The sequence below is a fragment of the Penicillium argentinense genome (assembly GCF_028826775.1).
Source record: "Penicillium argentinense strain IBT 30761 chromosome Unknown utg000011l_segment0_segment0, whole genome shotgun sequence".
NCBI classification, from domain to species: Eukaryota; Fungi; Ascomycota; class Eurotiomycetes; order Eurotiales; family Aspergillaceae; genus Penicillium; species Penicillium argentinense.
In genome coordinates, this window is record NW_026622670.1 from 2522313 (window position 1) to 2537187 (window position 14875).

Sequence of the window (14875 nt, forward strand, 5' to 3'; positions counted from 1 at the left end):
TAGGTAGTACTAGTACAGTCAATGTATTATATGGTGCAGCTTCAATTAGCGTTGGACCGCCCCGCAACCCGATAACCGCGGGATGCCCAGCTCCGGCGAAAGCTACTCACTTCTCCAACCATCGCATCTACCCATTGGCCTCCGAGAATGTCACCTCCAATTCTCCTCCTGAAGACCAAGTCTTCCCCAAACGACGGCTACGACGACTTCTTCTCCGCAAACAACTACACTCCAACCTTTGTCCCCGTCCTCGAACACCGCTTCCACACCTCTAACCTTGCCGACGTGCGCGAGCTCTTCGCAGCCGGCGCCTTCGGACAAAAGACGAATGATGCTGGTCCCACAAGCACCAACGTACAACTCCCCACTGCTGGCACCTCAAAACAATATGGTGGCATGATTTTCACCAGCCAGCGTGCGGTGGAGGGTTTCGCGCAGATGATCGAGGAAAAAGGCCGTATGTCTCCGCCCAGCCTGATACACCCTCGAGAAATTGAGCGGAGCTAACAGTCCATGTCTCTGGTATAGTTCCCGCGACCCCTTCGATTCCTCTTTACACCGTCGGCCCGGCCACAGCACGAACCCTCTCCTCATTGCGCGACAAGTACCTACCCACCAGTACGATCCACGGCGCGGATACGGGAACAGGTGAAAACCTGGCGCATATGATGCTCGATCACTACAATGATCTACAGAAAATGGCGACTTCGGATTTGAATGGCGCTCCCAAGTCCAAACCAGGACTGTTGTTCTTGGTTGGAGAACAACGCCGAGATATCATACCCAAGACATTGATGGATCCGACCCTCCCGGAAGACAAGAGGATAAACGTGGATGAAATTGTTGTCTACGAGACTGGTGAGATGGATTCCTTCGAGAAGGATTTCGCGGAGTGTGTGCAGGGCTGTGCCGGCGAGGAAGTTACTTGGGTGGTTGTCTTTTCTCCGTCCGGATGCGAGGCTATGCTACGGGTTTTGAAATTGGGTCCCTTTGCTTCAGATGGTTCCAGTGCTAGCAGCAAGGGCTCGAGGAGGATATTTGTTGCGACGATCGGCCCTACGACGCGTGATCATTTGAGGAACAAGTTTGGGTTTGAACCGCATGTTTGTGCTGAGAAGCCAAGTCCAGAAGGTGTTGGCGAGGGCATCAAGAGGTTTATGAAGAGTCGATAGATCTCATGCCCAGTTGAAATGCTGATTGTGCAGCTGTACATATTAAATAGACTGTATATATGGATTCGGTCAAAATGAAGCTACGTGGTGAATTGTCAAAAATGGATCACTCATGGATTGCTATCCAGGCCTATGAAATCATGGCGATCGCTCACGAAATGGATTGCATGCTTGAAAATCACTCTCACGCTGGTACTCAAAATCTTCATCGCATGATTTCCTCGTAGATCAGAACTGGTATTTGTTAGTCATGGCCGCTCAGAAATACAGATTGGCGTCGGAACCGGAAAGGGGAAAATACCTTTCAATTGCTCCTTGCTCAGAGCATCCTTGTTCTTATCGAAATCAAAGAAACCCTCCGGAATAGGCGGCGCCGTCGGCTCATCATCCGGGTCGTGGTAAGGCTCCAGGTATGGGTGGCGCAAGGCGTCCTCGACAGAGATACGCTTGGCCGGGTTGAAAGCCAGCAGCTTTTCGAGCAGATCCAAGGCCAGCTCGTTGCTCTTCGGGAAGAGGGCCCGGAAAGGAATCTTCTTCTTAAAGGGAAGAGAACGAATGTATTCGCGTGCTCGTCGGGACTTGATACCGTAGTAATCTTCCATGGTGGGAGTGCCAAGTACGTCCAGGATCAGGGTCAGTTGGTGGTGGTCTAGATATTGTTAGCACCACTGCTACATATCACATGGGTTGAACGTCCACGTACAGTCCTTTCCTGGGAACAAGGGCTTGCCGCTCAGCATCTCGGCTAGAATACAGCCAACACTCCATACATCAATTGCCTTGGTGTACTCCTTGAATGTCAACATGATCTCGGGGGCACGGTACCAGCGAGTGGCAACGTATTCCGTCATGAATCCGGAATTGTCGTCGGTAGATGCGGCCGATCGCGCCAAGCCGAAGTCGCAGACTTTCAGATCGCAATTGGCGTTGAGCAGAAGGTTGGATGGCTTCAAGTCACGGTGGAGAACATTTGCCGAGTGCATGGCTTTGAGCGCGCGCAGCGTCTGGTAAATAAAGTATTGGCAGTGGTCGTCCGACAGGTCTTGTGTACGAATAACTCGGTGCATGTCAGTCTCCATCAGCTCCTGCAAAACAGATTAGTATGTGTTCATTCCCATCAAGATCACGGATCTCGGTGCTGCAGCTGGGAGGCGCACCTGAATCAAGTAGACTTCGTTAAAGCCCTCATAGTTGCGGGGTCGTTGGATATCCAGGATTGAGATGATGTTCTCGTGGTTGAAATAGCGCAGCAGTTTCATCTCGCGCAGCGTTCGGAGACAGAACATGGAGTGATCGAAAGGGGTAATCTTTTTGATAGCGACCTTCTGGCCGGACGGTTTGTGGATGGCAGAGCTGCAAGCACATTAGCTTCGATTCGGAAATTCCTCCCGCGCTCTCATGACAATACTAATAGGATTGCAGACTTACCAAACCACACCGTAGGCACCTTCACCAATCACATCCTGGATCTCATATTGATCGGAGACGTTAAAGGAGATCTTCCGCGATCCTCCCGACGGGGGGTTCTGCTGACCCATGTCGTCGACTGGAGATGGGGAGTCGACTGTAGATGGAGGGTCGACTGGAGGTGGGGGTCTGGGGGGATCACGGTCAGTTCTCATTATCCCATCCGGCAACTCGTCAAACTTGTGCATGATGCGCTGTGTCATGCGCCGGATCATCTTTGCATCACCAGGCAGGCCCTGTTTGACCGTGATACGCCCTGAAGATAATTTGATCCGCTGGCCTCAGGTGGATACAAAAGCTCCCCGAGCTCGGGACCAAATCAATCGAGAGGCAGAATCAAGGCCGCCTGACCGCCGAAACAAATCCACAAGGCAAGCAGTGCACTCAATGGGGTCGAAAGTAGAGCTTACCTGTCGTTTGCGCCGGGAGGAGGTTTGGAATGGGTGTTGTGTTTTCCCTCGCGCTCGACGCTTTCTCGTCAGGTCTTGGTCGCTCGATCGCCGGAATCAGGCTCTTATGCCGTCAAAAACTTGACCGGTGCGAGCCAGGGGTTGGTAGGCAGGAAGGAAAGCTAGCAGAGGCCGAGCTCTGAGCCAGTATCGAGTAAGAGGGAGAACGGCGGAGGGTTCTCGGGAGTCTGAGAGCATTATTAGCAGCCGAGCCGAGCCGAGGCGGGGTGTCATTGACGAACAGATGATAGAAGAGAGGGAGAACGGGTGGTGTCAGTGCAAGCAAAGAACAGAAGAAGCAGCACGCAGCAGACGCAGACGCAGAGAAGGAGAGGCAGACGTGGGGAGAAGCAGACGGGACTCAGCCACGGGCCGCAGGATGGTGGGGCAGGTACGATCAGGGGAGGGGGTTACCTAAGGCCACGGGTTTCAGAGGGGATACCGCCAGGTACTTGCACGTCCGTAGAAAGTGGCACGGGGGGAGGGTACAGCCAGGTACTCGTTAGTACTTCAAGTTTGACTCCTACCTAGGGAGCAGTACACAGTGTATGTAAGTACATAGAGGGCTAGAGGAATCCGATGAACCTTGGCTCGCGGCTCCACCGTCAGTATACAGAATCGACAGAACCACGGATGCCGCAGCTGGTCAAGTTCCTGAGGTCACTCACATTCCCAGCAAACCGGAAGCCACAGCGCCAATGCGAAGTGCCTCGTCGAAACACGGCGCTACTGTCGGAGCTGGTCACTATCACAGTCACTCGCCGGCTCCACTCCGCGCGCGTGCGGCCGCCATGATTGGCACCCCGCCGGCCATCCTGGTTTCACCACTCGACACCGGCGCGCTATTGGCGTGCTATATTCGGACCATTGGGTTGGGGCTGGAACCCTCCTGCGGATTGGAAGACAAAAATATCATTTTCGGGAAAACGAGCTACTCGTAGATGTATAATCAATCCCTTCTACAGTTGCCAAAACATGAGAGATCCAAGCCCCTACTGGTACAAGGGAGATCCAACCAAAAAAAAGGATCAAATGGAAATGGAAATTCAGATGATCATGACCGTGATGGAGCACCACACGGGAGAATATGTCAAATGTCATCACTGCACGACCTGAATAGATAGTCAGATACATCCACATTCCTGGAGGGAATGAGATCTAATCATACCTTCTCCCGCAGAGTCGTCATCCATTGCTCCAGGCTGACACTCTGGTCCGCGCGGTCCTCCACCAGCATCGTTTGCGCCCAGAGACGCAACCCGGGCTCGCCATCCTCGCGCACCACGTACAGATGGGGCACGATCATGCTACCCACGCCCTTAGACCGGTGGTCGCGGCTCTTCTCGATCACCGCCCGTACCCGCTGACTGAACTCGTTGTCCACCTCCGGCAGCATCTGCTTGCCCACCCGCAACTGGCTCTTGTCGGCCACACCAAACACATCCTCGATCAGCTGCGGCACCGCCTGGTGTCCCACCCACAGGAACTGGTTCTGTCCGTCATCAATCAGGTACAGACCATAGGAGGCCAGGCGGCCCGACGACAGGTTGACGGTCGGCGGCAGAACGGTCTCGCCGGTCTGAGGGTCCGGCACACCCGCATCATCGGGCATGTCGTGCAGAGAATACATCTTGGGATAGATGTACTGAATGAGGAGAGGCAGGGGCAGAGTGGACAGAAGACACAGAGCGGCCGACCGCATGTCCGTCGGGATCTGTGCAGACTTGCGCAGACCAAGCTAGAAATGCAATTAGTACACAAATCATAGAATCTCACGGAGGAAGAGGATCAAGAAGCAAGAAACCTACATTTTTGATCATCGCCAAGAACAGAACTGGCAAGCCGCGAAGGTTGGCTGGGAATTGGAGACCACCGCCGCTAACGCTGCCACCGGCAAGCTCCTTGCGATAAGTCGTCAACAACTCGATAATCTTTGCCTGCAATGCTTCCCGAGCGGGCTCGAGACCACTGCTCAGGGTACGCTCAACGGCCTTGTGGCTGAAGAAAGTAGCCACGGCCTGCTGATCAGCCGAGGCATAGATATCGGCAAGGTTGGTGGTGGTCGGAAGGGCGAGCGTCAGAACGCGAATCCGTCGCTCACCATTGCAGGTGGTGTGAAGGACGGCAGCCTGCAAGCAAACGACCGGCTTGGCCACGGTCTCATCGATAGCCACTTCCACGACGTAAGCCTGGTCGCGAGGGAAGGCCGGGAAGGCGCAAAGATCGGAGCTACGGTTGAAGAAGTTTCCATAGAACGTGCTCATGCGCAGACCAGTGGTGGCACGCACCCGAAGAACGGCCTCCAGGCCGATCTCCGAAGAAAGATAGTCGGAAAATTCGGTGGCAAATTTGAAAACATCTTCCTTGCGCGCGGCATTCCAGCCGGGGTAGAAATAGGTTTGGCCACCAGTGTAGCGTGGCAGGTTACTCAGTGATGCCACGTCCTGATATTGGGAGGAGAAGAGGAACATGTCCACAGAGACCTGGGCCTTGGAGCATTCGACCGCAAAGCTTTTGTAGAAGGCATTACCAGTCTGCAACAAGTTCGACTCCTTGCTTGTTCCCAGGACCTTCTTGTCCTCACGCATGGTGAGCGCCCCAGTTCCAATGTTAGGGAGCGACGCGCTGAGAACAGTCATCTTACCGCCGACAGGAGAGATCAGCTTATAACCGGCCTGCAATGCGGAGCCCATCGCACAGCTGTTGTTCTGAGTGTCCTGGAACATCGCTTGCAGCTTATCGAGGAAGCTCTCAATGTTTTCCCGGCTCTCGCTCAGGGTTACCAGGAGATCATTGGGAGTCGGCAGGAAAGGCTCGTCCAGATCGCTGATGACAAGCATCCTTGGCTCAGAGCTCTCCGAGTTATCCCGGGGGATGCTGAAATAGTGCAGGCTAGAGTCCACGGCAATAAAGCCCAGTCGAGTCCGGCGGTCCGCATTGGGGATGCGATCGAGACTCTCCTTAATGCAGCGTGCGGTAGTGGCCAGGAGGCCGCTGACCACGGATGAATAGCTCACATCGATCAAGAATGTGTAGACAAGCGGCTGGGGTGGTCGGACCATATATTCCTGGGGCGCGATAAATTCCACCATGCTATGGTTCAGGTCCGCACGCAATGACCGATCAGCCGGCTTCTGCAGGGTCGCGTCCCAATCGAATGCCTGGGGCACATCATTGGTCAGGTTGCACATATTACAGCGCCAGCGGTGTCCGTGGTCGAGGAAAGTAACAAAGGGGTTGATATAGGAACGACAACGTCTGCATCGTGAGATGACCTGGTCTGGAATCACAGGAATTGGGTCTTCGGCGTCGTGGAGGGAACCATAGGGCTGGATCACGAGCGCAAATGGCAGCTTCGACTTTTTCAAGAGCGAATTATTGGTCGGGACTGCGTTCAGCGTAGACCGCATGTATTTGGTAGGGCAATTGGCTTCGGGGGAGGGGTAAACACTGCTCTGTGGGAATCGTCAGTAGCTCATTCATCTGTCCAGCATTGGTGGAGGGGTCATCGACATACACCCTGAGGTAGGATAATAGGAGGCGGGGGGTAATCGAGCTCGGCAACATTGAAGGGTTGCGAAATCAGGTCCGTAGGGTAAAGCTGGTTAAGTTGAACATGGCGCTGGGGCTGGACAGGCTGCTGCTGAGGGGGAAGAACATGGTGTGGCTCGGACATGCCCATTGCGCCGAACTGCTGGGTCATACCCGAGATGCTACCAGAGGCCTGATGGCCATATCCTCCTACCGGTGGCTGGGCCTGCATCGGCTGCATCTGACCGGGGTCAGCTCCATATGTAGGTTGCTGATATCCAACAGGCTGCGCCGGCTGAGGGTATGCGCCATAGGCCCCTCCAGCGGTAGGCTGTCCACCGAGACCAGCATTGGCACCAGATCCGAACTCAAAGGCCTCGCCGGCGTATGCTCTCTTCTTCCTCCCTCCGGCCTGGGGCACCGGCTGTCCCTGCGGGGGGACGGGCGACTGCGCGGGATCGGGGGAGCCGTAGGCCGGCTGGCCATACCCTTCCTGGGGAGGGTAACCCCCTTGTGGAGCGGACATGGAGGTGTGCTGTGGTCGATAGTGATCGGAATGGAATTCCCTGTTGGAGGGGAAGGGGGTGGATGCGGGAGGTAGGTTGATATTGGGATGCGCGGGTAACAGCTTCGCTAGAACCCCACAATCAGCATAAGCAATGGCCAGCGGGGGTACAGTGTAGCAGCGACCTAGGTCTAAAAATCGACCGAAGATCTCAGCTTGCAACAGAGGGGAGTCGTACCTCGAGGACACCACACCGAGGGGGAAAGACGAGAGAGGCGGTGATGGAAGGTGGCCTTTAGGTTGCGGCTGGCCGGCCAATCACGGGGCTGCATGTGAGCTCGGCAGTATACGCTGTGCAGAACACTCGTACCAATGTGAACTTCCTAGGGTCATTCAAATATACAAACGAGAATTGTGCTTAGAATATTTTTATCATAGTTATCGATTCCCAGATTGTAGTCACAATGTTTCCTCTGGAATCCGAAGCGATGGTTTCCAATTAATACCATGGCCCTAGGCCGCGTGCACCGATATATAATGTACACGGCGGTGATTACATTGGCAGGAATTTATTGGTAGAATATTATATACCTTTGATACATCATATCTACAGAGACCGAATAGAAAACTCCCCTGTCATCAATCAAATAGCACACTATTTATTCGGCACTATTTTGAAGACGAATCAACTGGTGTGGGCATTTGGTCCCAACATCGTTCGTGTGAGGGCCGAATGCCTGCATGGTTGCCCTGCCAACAACCATCCACCACAATGTCTTCTGCGAACTCCTGCCGGCGAACACCTCCACACGACACTCGACAACCCGACACCCAGTTCGCTCTTCACCATAGATAGTTTTGTTTCTTGTTGGAGGATTTTGTTGGATTTTTCTTTTCTTCTCCTTGCCGTCGGTCCCTTCAATACTTTCGACTTCTCCCTTCGCGATACCCAGTTTCGAGACACGTGAATGTGTGAGCGGCCATAATGAGCGTCCGAGTCGTTGCACGTGTTCGACCTCTTCTCAAGTCTGAGCGGGAACTCGATGTCATTGTTCGCACCGGTGTATCTGCCATCACCGCCGAGGCCAAACTTCGAGAGACGGAAAATGGCGACCGGAAGCTCGCCGCGCTGAGAGACCGTGATAACATCGTGCGGATCCCCAACCCCAAGAACGAGGGCGAGGAATACACCTTCCAATTCAATGCGGTGTATGACTCCGATGTGGCGCAGCAGGAACTGTTTGATGCTGAGGGTAGGTCTTATGCACCCTTCCGGTTGAGAGAGCTCAATGGCCTGGTATGAGGATACTGATCACCGGTGTAGTTGCACCTACCATCAAACATCTCTTCAATGGGTTTGATGTCACGCTCTTTGCCTACGGTGTGACCGGAACTGGGAAAACACATACGATGCGCGGCGGTAAAAGCCTCGCGGACAGAGGTGTCATCCCACGACTCCTGAGTGGCATCTACAGGCGCAGCCGGAAGATCGAGAAGGATACCGAAGGCGAGACTCAGGTGAAAGTGTCCTTGAGCTACTACGAGATCTACAATGACAAGGTGTATGATCTGTTCGAGCCCCCCGAGAAGCGCACTTTGGCTGGACTACCTCTCCGTGATAATGGAGGCAAGACAGTGGTCTGCGGCTTGACCGAGAAGCCTTGTACCAGCTTGAAGGAGTTCGAAGGTCTTTATGACCAGGCGAACAACAATCGGTCAACCTCCGCTACCAAGGTAGGTCTCATAGTCAACCGCAAATGCTGCCATGTTTTTGCTAAAGTTATATTATCTATAGTTGAACGCCCATTCCTCCCGGTCGCATGCTATTCTCGGTGTAAAGATCACAATGATATCTTCAGACAAGACTCGCGTCAGCACGGCATCTGCCATTGACTTGGCAGGATCGGAGGATAACCGTCGAACGGAAAATGACAAAGAACGTATGGTGGAGTCGGCGAGCATCAACAAGAGTCTCTTCGTCCTCGCCCAGTGTGTCGAAGCGATCACGAAGAAGCAGCACCGTATTCCGTATCGCGAATCCAAGATGACCAGGATCTTGTCTTTGGGTCAAAACAACGGCTTGACCGTAATGATCCTCAACTTAGCCCCGGTTCGATCGTATCATTTGGACACCATCAGTTCCCTCAGTGTCGCCAATCGTACCAGGAAAATTGAAGTACGCGAGATTGAGAATGATCCGATCTTCAAAGGTCCTGCACGGCCGTCAGTTCGTCCTTCGCTGGCAAGCTCACGACAGCCACTGCGGCCCCTCAATGCTTCCGTCAACGTCAACTTGCCCGCTCCTGGCGCAAAGGACCCGGCCAAAAAGGAAGATGAAAAACCGCCAAAGGCATTCAGCGTGTTCTCTGACCGACCACAGGCGAAAGCTTTGACACAAAGCCGGAAGTCTGAACTGCCAAGGCGATCCTCTCTCTCGAGACCCCTCTCTCTCTGCGGACGGCCCTGCTATGCGCTCACTGAAGCAATCACGTCCGACACTCGCTCCTATTCCGTCCGAGCCCGAGCCACAACCCAGTCATGCCGACATTTCTGCGGCAAGAATCGAGGAGATGGTTGAGAAGAAAGTCGAGGAAATCCTTGCCGTTCGAGCTGTCAGCGAACAAACACGTCAGAACCAAGTCCAAGAGTTGAACGACCAGCTCCAGCGGCGCTTGGCTCAGCTGGAACAGCGGATCGAGGGTACCGAGGATGCTCGCGCCGAGGGTCTGTCGTACTTGCTCATGGGGAAGCAGCACCAGGCCCGTGGTGAGAACAGCTCTGCTCTTAAGATGTATCAGCTGGCTCTCCCCCATTTCCCGAACAACGAGAAGCTGGCTTCCAAGATTGCTACCTTGAAGGAGCGTATGCAGGGAAAGACCCAGCAACGCTCTTCTATCACACCTGCATCCCCTCCTAAAGGCAGGTTCGGGAGCATGCTTTCCCTCAAGAAGGAGCCTACCCTAACGCTTGGAAAGCGCCAGGCAGAAGATGTCGATGCTGATTACATGGGACAGGCTGGCGATGCTTTTTCTAATGACGATGGTCCTCCCAATTCGAAGAAGCGCAACACCCAGTCCCTTCGTGAAAGTGATCCTGAATTGGATGCTCTGGATGATTTTGATCCCACCGTGTCGCCTCGGACTCTCCACTTGCTCTCGATCGTTAACTCACGAGACGTGAGCCAAATCAAGTTGTTGAAGGGTGTTGGCATGAAAAAGGCAGAAGCTATCGTGGATTGTCTCTGTGAGATGGACCAGTCATCGTCGAGCAGCGGTGATATAGAGATGATCTCGGACCAGCCTCAGTTCCAGCTCAGCAGCCTTGCCGAGCTAAGCACTCTGAAGGGCGTGGGGGTTCGTACAGTTGAGAACATGCGCAGCGGCGTGCTGGTTTGATTTCTTTGCATTTCCGGCCTTGGGGCATTATATGCTCGGGCATTTCCATTTTTGACATGCATCTTCTTCAGCGACGGTGCTGGGGCGTTTTGGTATAGCCATGTGTGGCAAGGCTTGGAATTTACTTAAAGAATGAAATTCTATACACCTGAAAGCGCTTTTCTAGCCGTTGCTCAAATCCTGAAAGAGATCCACCATTTAACACCTGTTTTGGGTAGTAACAATGAATTATTTTGAGCCCCAATAAGGTAGGCATGAAGAATTAGCTGGTTTGTATGAGTTTTGAGCAAACTTCCTTCCGAAAGCTTGCTAGATCTTCAATATGCACATTAAAAAATACACTTCCGCCCCAATAACGAAAGAGAAAAGATCGGTCCTTTCTGATAGCAAGTTTAAGCTTTTCTATATGCGAGCCATGATTAACCATGATTACACCTTTTTGAAATTGGCCCCTCCAACCACGATGCGCGCCACAATAAACAGCGACGCGCCGGCAATCATCACAACACCGCAGAAGACCTGCAACTTCGTGTATGAGCCATGCAGCACATTCGGAACCAATGCTCCACCAATAGGTGTACCAGTCAATGCGGCCAACGAGATGATGGAGAAGCAAGTCCCATTCCGAACGCCAACTTCGCGAAGGTCGGAGATCTGTGCGATCAGTGCGGGTGCGAGCGAGACAAAAGCTCCTGAGCCGAACCCATAAAGAGCGCTGAAGACAATCACCGGGGCGTTGCTGCGGGACGGTAGCCAGAGGGCTAGGACGAGGATGCCGGAGAGGAAACTGAAAAAGATCATCACGTTGTAGCGGCCGACACGGTCTGCGAGATATCCTGGAAGAGTTCGACCAAAGATGCTATTTTGTGTGTTAGTATTTGACATTGGCAGTATTTCCTGGGGATAAGGGTTTTGGAAACATACCTTGCTGCATTCAGGATGGGAATGAGATATTCCGACATGTGCTCTGACATGCCATACCGTTGTCCAGAAGTAATCACGAATGTGAATGGCAAGAACATGCCCCAGAAGAAGAAAAATGCTGCCCCAACCGTCAAGACGAACTTGATATCTCCAAGTGGTCGGATGAAATTCATTACGTGGAACACCTTCTTCTGCGGCTTCAACCTCGACTTGAGAGTCAAGTTGGCGATACCTAGCATGAAGAGGATCAAAAATGCGCAAATGCGCATTGCCCACGGGAAACCAACCTGTGGAATCAGTTTTGACACCATGATGGGGAATATGACACCACCCAAGCTTGATCCAGAGGCTGTTACACCTAGCGCGAAGGCTCGATGTTTAGCGAACCAGCCGCTGACAGAGTTGACAGAGGCATTGAAGATGGCACTTGCGCCAAGAGGACTACAGATGCCTTGTGCGAGAATGAATTGGTAGTATTCTGTCGAGAGAGATGCCATCATGAGGCCAAAGACGTGGAGGAACGTTCCAGCAAGCAGGATCCAGCGTGGGCCATAGTTATCGAAGAGAATACCGAAGAGCGGACCGGCGAAGAACATGACGAAGGTCTCGAGCGAGGTGATCCAGGCCACTGTACTTGGGGACATGCCACTCAACTGGTGGCTCTCATAGTAAGTTTGGAAAACACCGATACCTGAGTAAATGTGAGCGAGGGTTGCCAAGAATCATGGTGAAGGGGAATCCAAGAGGAACACTCACAGTTGATCCATCCAAAGCTGACGAATAAGCCACAGAAAGCTCCCAGCACAGTTATCCATGCTTTAAGTCCTCCATCTGGTGGCGGGCCTGGAGCCGAACCCGCTGACGGTCCTGAAGGGGGCACGATGGGTTTCTCCGTGGGCTGGGGACGACCCTCTTGTGACTCCGAGGCGTTGAGTTCCGCCATATCCTGCTGATCTGTCTGGGGAGATCCCTTCTCCAAGTCGCCATTCATTTGAACGCTAATGGCGGGTGTCGAGAGGTTCGACGGAACGGCGTTGGTAGTGGTGGTGCTGCCGATAGAAGGCACGTCCTGATCTCGATTCGCCGTCATGGTTGTCACCACCTCACACTTTCAGGAGATGCGTCCTTTCGCCCGATTTCTTGGTTTTGCTTGGCCCGGAATCACAAGACGGTAATCAGTGAGAACCTGTGCGACAGTGAGGGATGTTAGAGAGCGACATAGTTGGGAATCGAGCAGAAGAGAGACACAGATTTGTTTTCAGCAGGAGGATGAGAAGGGCTGAAAAAGAAGATAGAGAAGATAAGAGAAGCGGGGTATGAACCAGGAAGGCGCGTTGCAAAGCAGAGAAGTGACGAGTTGGGGGGACTTACTTTCACGGAGAAACCGCGGAAATTGAGTATACCTCGGTGGCCCTACCTATGGTACCAGTACGGTTTCCAGAGGTCCCCACTAGCGTTCGCTACTACTATGAGTAGCACCTAGGGTATCGGCCTAGTAGGTATTTACCACGCAATGGTAAAAGTAGTAGATTCGCCGGGTGTTGTCCAAGTTCCGACGAAGTACTTCAAGATCCAGTAGTACTGTAGATCAGCCGCTTTGTAGAAAATGTAGTTATGACAATTCGAGAGCGCGTGAATCAAAAGAAGAACATGGGCAGGGAAACTTAGTCAAATAAGAAGCACCGATACGATCGCACTCTCGGCATCGCGCCTAACTAACTCCGAGCGCGATCTTCGCATTTTGTGTGCCACTAACCAGGAACAGACAGGGCGTGTTCTCTGGAGATTCTCCGGGCCCACACTCGCCCACAGACACATCTCAATTCTGGACTCCGGCTGCTTAGCCCCGACTTCTGTGTCCCGACCCCGAATCCTGTGCCCCGACTCCGTCCTGTCGATGTCGGGATGAGGCTCGAAAAGTTTCCTTCAGAGGATCCTATGAGAAAAAGCTATTGGGGCACAGCTAGCCAAGATTCAGCCGACTTGGAGGCGCAATTTGTGGCTTCCCGGAGATAGTGAGTTCTTGCTATATCGGGGTAATCACCGAGGCTCCGAGAGTTGGCATTGCAGGATCTTCGGTTCACCGTCAGAGCGGGTGTTTTAGGGGGTCTTGCGTCTGCTTTTGGTCAATGTGGTGCACAGACAGACCCTTTTTTTTTTTTTTTTTTTTTTGCAATCCCTGGCTCCATCACCAAACGACACATACCTTGCCATCCAGACGTTTTGTCCCTGTTTATCCCACGAAATTATAATGAAATTGTTCCATTTCAAGTGAATCTGATAAGCTATAATCTCCGCCAGTGGTCCATGCTCCTCCCGCGTGGCAGCAATGCGCGAAGCTTATTTTTGCTTCTTTGTCGATTCTTCCGGTTCATCATTATCTAGCTGGTTCGACTGTTAGCTACAACATACAGACTTTTTCGAATTCCCCTGATCGCTCTTCTAGCTTTCCAGGAATAGTGTATACATAGAGGTTGCCATGTGGAGATATGCTTTCCCCACAACCCTTCAACCTAACTGGCGGCAATATTTTATCCAAATCTGGTAACCCCTCGAGTCTAACGTCACTTCTAACCTGACTAGTCTCCTGGCAGACCGTTATTCTCAAAATGGAGACACAGTTGTCTCAGAGAGGCCGCACCTTGGTCTACTCCACGGTTGGTGATCATGACATCAAGCTAGATTATTACGTCCCTCCTGTCACGGGCAACTTGCGTGCACTGATCTACTACCACGGCGGAGGAATGACCGCTGGGTCGCGGCGCGGCGCACCGTTCCCTCAATGGTTATATGGTGGGATACGACATCTGACACTTGTTTGACTTGTCAACTGACATTTCATGTATCATCAGATCATTGCCAGGAAAGAGGCTACATATTCATTTCAGCCGACTACCGACTCTGCCACCCTTCTACAGCCCTCGATCAGGTCGACGATACAAAGGCTCTGCTCATATTCATTAGCAGCGAAGAATTCAACAACGAATTGCCAGATTCTCTGACTTTAGATGCGACTCGCATTGCTGTTTCCGGCTTTTCCGCAGGTGCATACTCAGCTCGGGCAGCATGCATATACGCAAAACCCAAGCCGGCTGTTATGCTATCTATATATGGCCTCGGAGGCAATTTGCTATTGGATCACTGGACGCGTGCACGCCCACCAACATCAATTGCGAAGTGTATCGACCTGAACGCTGTTCCCAGACTACTCGAGGATAAGACGGTTGTCAGCGACGACAGCCTACAGCTGGGCCTTTGTCAAAGCGATTTGCGCTGACAGTTCATTGGGAACTCACCGGTACATTTCTAGATGGTATTTTTGGGCGACAATCGCTTGGGAGCACCTTGGATAAAGTGGATTATGTACAGCGAGCCCTTATGTTTCCGTCGGATCTGAAGCCTGGTCTCTTGCAGTCATTTGTCACGAGTGAA

At 52.7% G+C, this 14875-nt stretch overlaps 5 protein-coding genes across 5 annotated transcripts; 2 read left to right on the top strand and 3 right to left on the bottom strand.

The window, feature by feature from the left end:
• Nucleotides 1–147: 147 nt before the first annotated feature.
• On the top strand, nucleotides 148–1172 carry N7532_011959 (uroporphyrinogen-III synthase HEM4; the record flags this gene model as incomplete). Its single annotated transcript, XM_056624450.1, has 2 exons — nucleotides 148–457; nucleotides 529–1172. 2 exons carry the CDS (start codon nucleotides 148–150, stop codon nucleotides 1170–1172), a joined length of 954 nt encoding a protein of 317 aa, XP_056469438.1.
• Nucleotides 1173–1377: 205 nt separating this feature from the next.
• N7532_011960 (mitogen-activated protein kinase) lies at nucleotides 1378–2854 on the bottom strand (the record flags this gene model as incomplete). The annotated part of the gene is made up of 5 exons (XM_056624451.1): nucleotides 1378–1406; nucleotides 1474–1821; nucleotides 1876–2257; nucleotides 2330–2525; nucleotides 2601–2854. The coding sequence occupies 5 exons, from the start codon at nucleotides 2852–2854 to the stop codon at nucleotides 1378–1380; spliced, it is 1209 nt and encodes a 402-aa protein (XP_056469439.1).
• A 1334-nt stretch (nucleotides 2855–4188) lies between these two features.
• On the bottom strand, nucleotides 4189–7456 carry N7532_011961 (COPII subunit SEC24; the record flags this gene model as incomplete). The annotated part of the gene is made up of 5 exons (XM_056624452.1): nucleotides 4189–4200; nucleotides 4257–4826; nucleotides 4897–6543; nucleotides 6606–7315; nucleotides 7363–7456. The coding sequence occupies 5 exons, from the start codon at nucleotides 7454–7456 to the stop codon at nucleotides 4189–4191; spliced, it is 3033 nt and encodes a 1010-aa protein (XP_056469440.1).
• Nucleotides 7457–8109: 653 nt separating this feature from the next.
• On the top strand, nucleotides 8110–10519 carry N7532_011962 (kinesin family protein; the record flags this gene model as incomplete). The annotated part of the gene is made up of 4 exons (XM_056624453.1): nucleotides 8110–8377; nucleotides 8449–8858; nucleotides 8920–9485; nucleotides 9532–10519. The coding sequence occupies 4 exons, from the start codon at nucleotides 8110–8112 to the stop codon at nucleotides 10517–10519; spliced, it is 2232 nt and encodes a 743-aa protein (XP_056469441.1).
• A 429-nt stretch (nucleotides 10520–10948) lies between these two features.
• N7532_011963 (MCT family MFS transporter) lies at nucleotides 10949–12533 on the bottom strand (the record flags this gene model as incomplete). The annotated part of the gene is made up of 3 exons (XM_056624454.1): nucleotides 10949–11378; nucleotides 11444–12134; nucleotides 12200–12533. 3 exons carry the CDS (start codon nucleotides 12531–12533, stop codon nucleotides 10949–10951), a joined length of 1455 nt encoding a protein of 484 aa, XP_056469442.1.
• Nucleotides 12534–14875: the final 2342 nt, after the last annotated feature.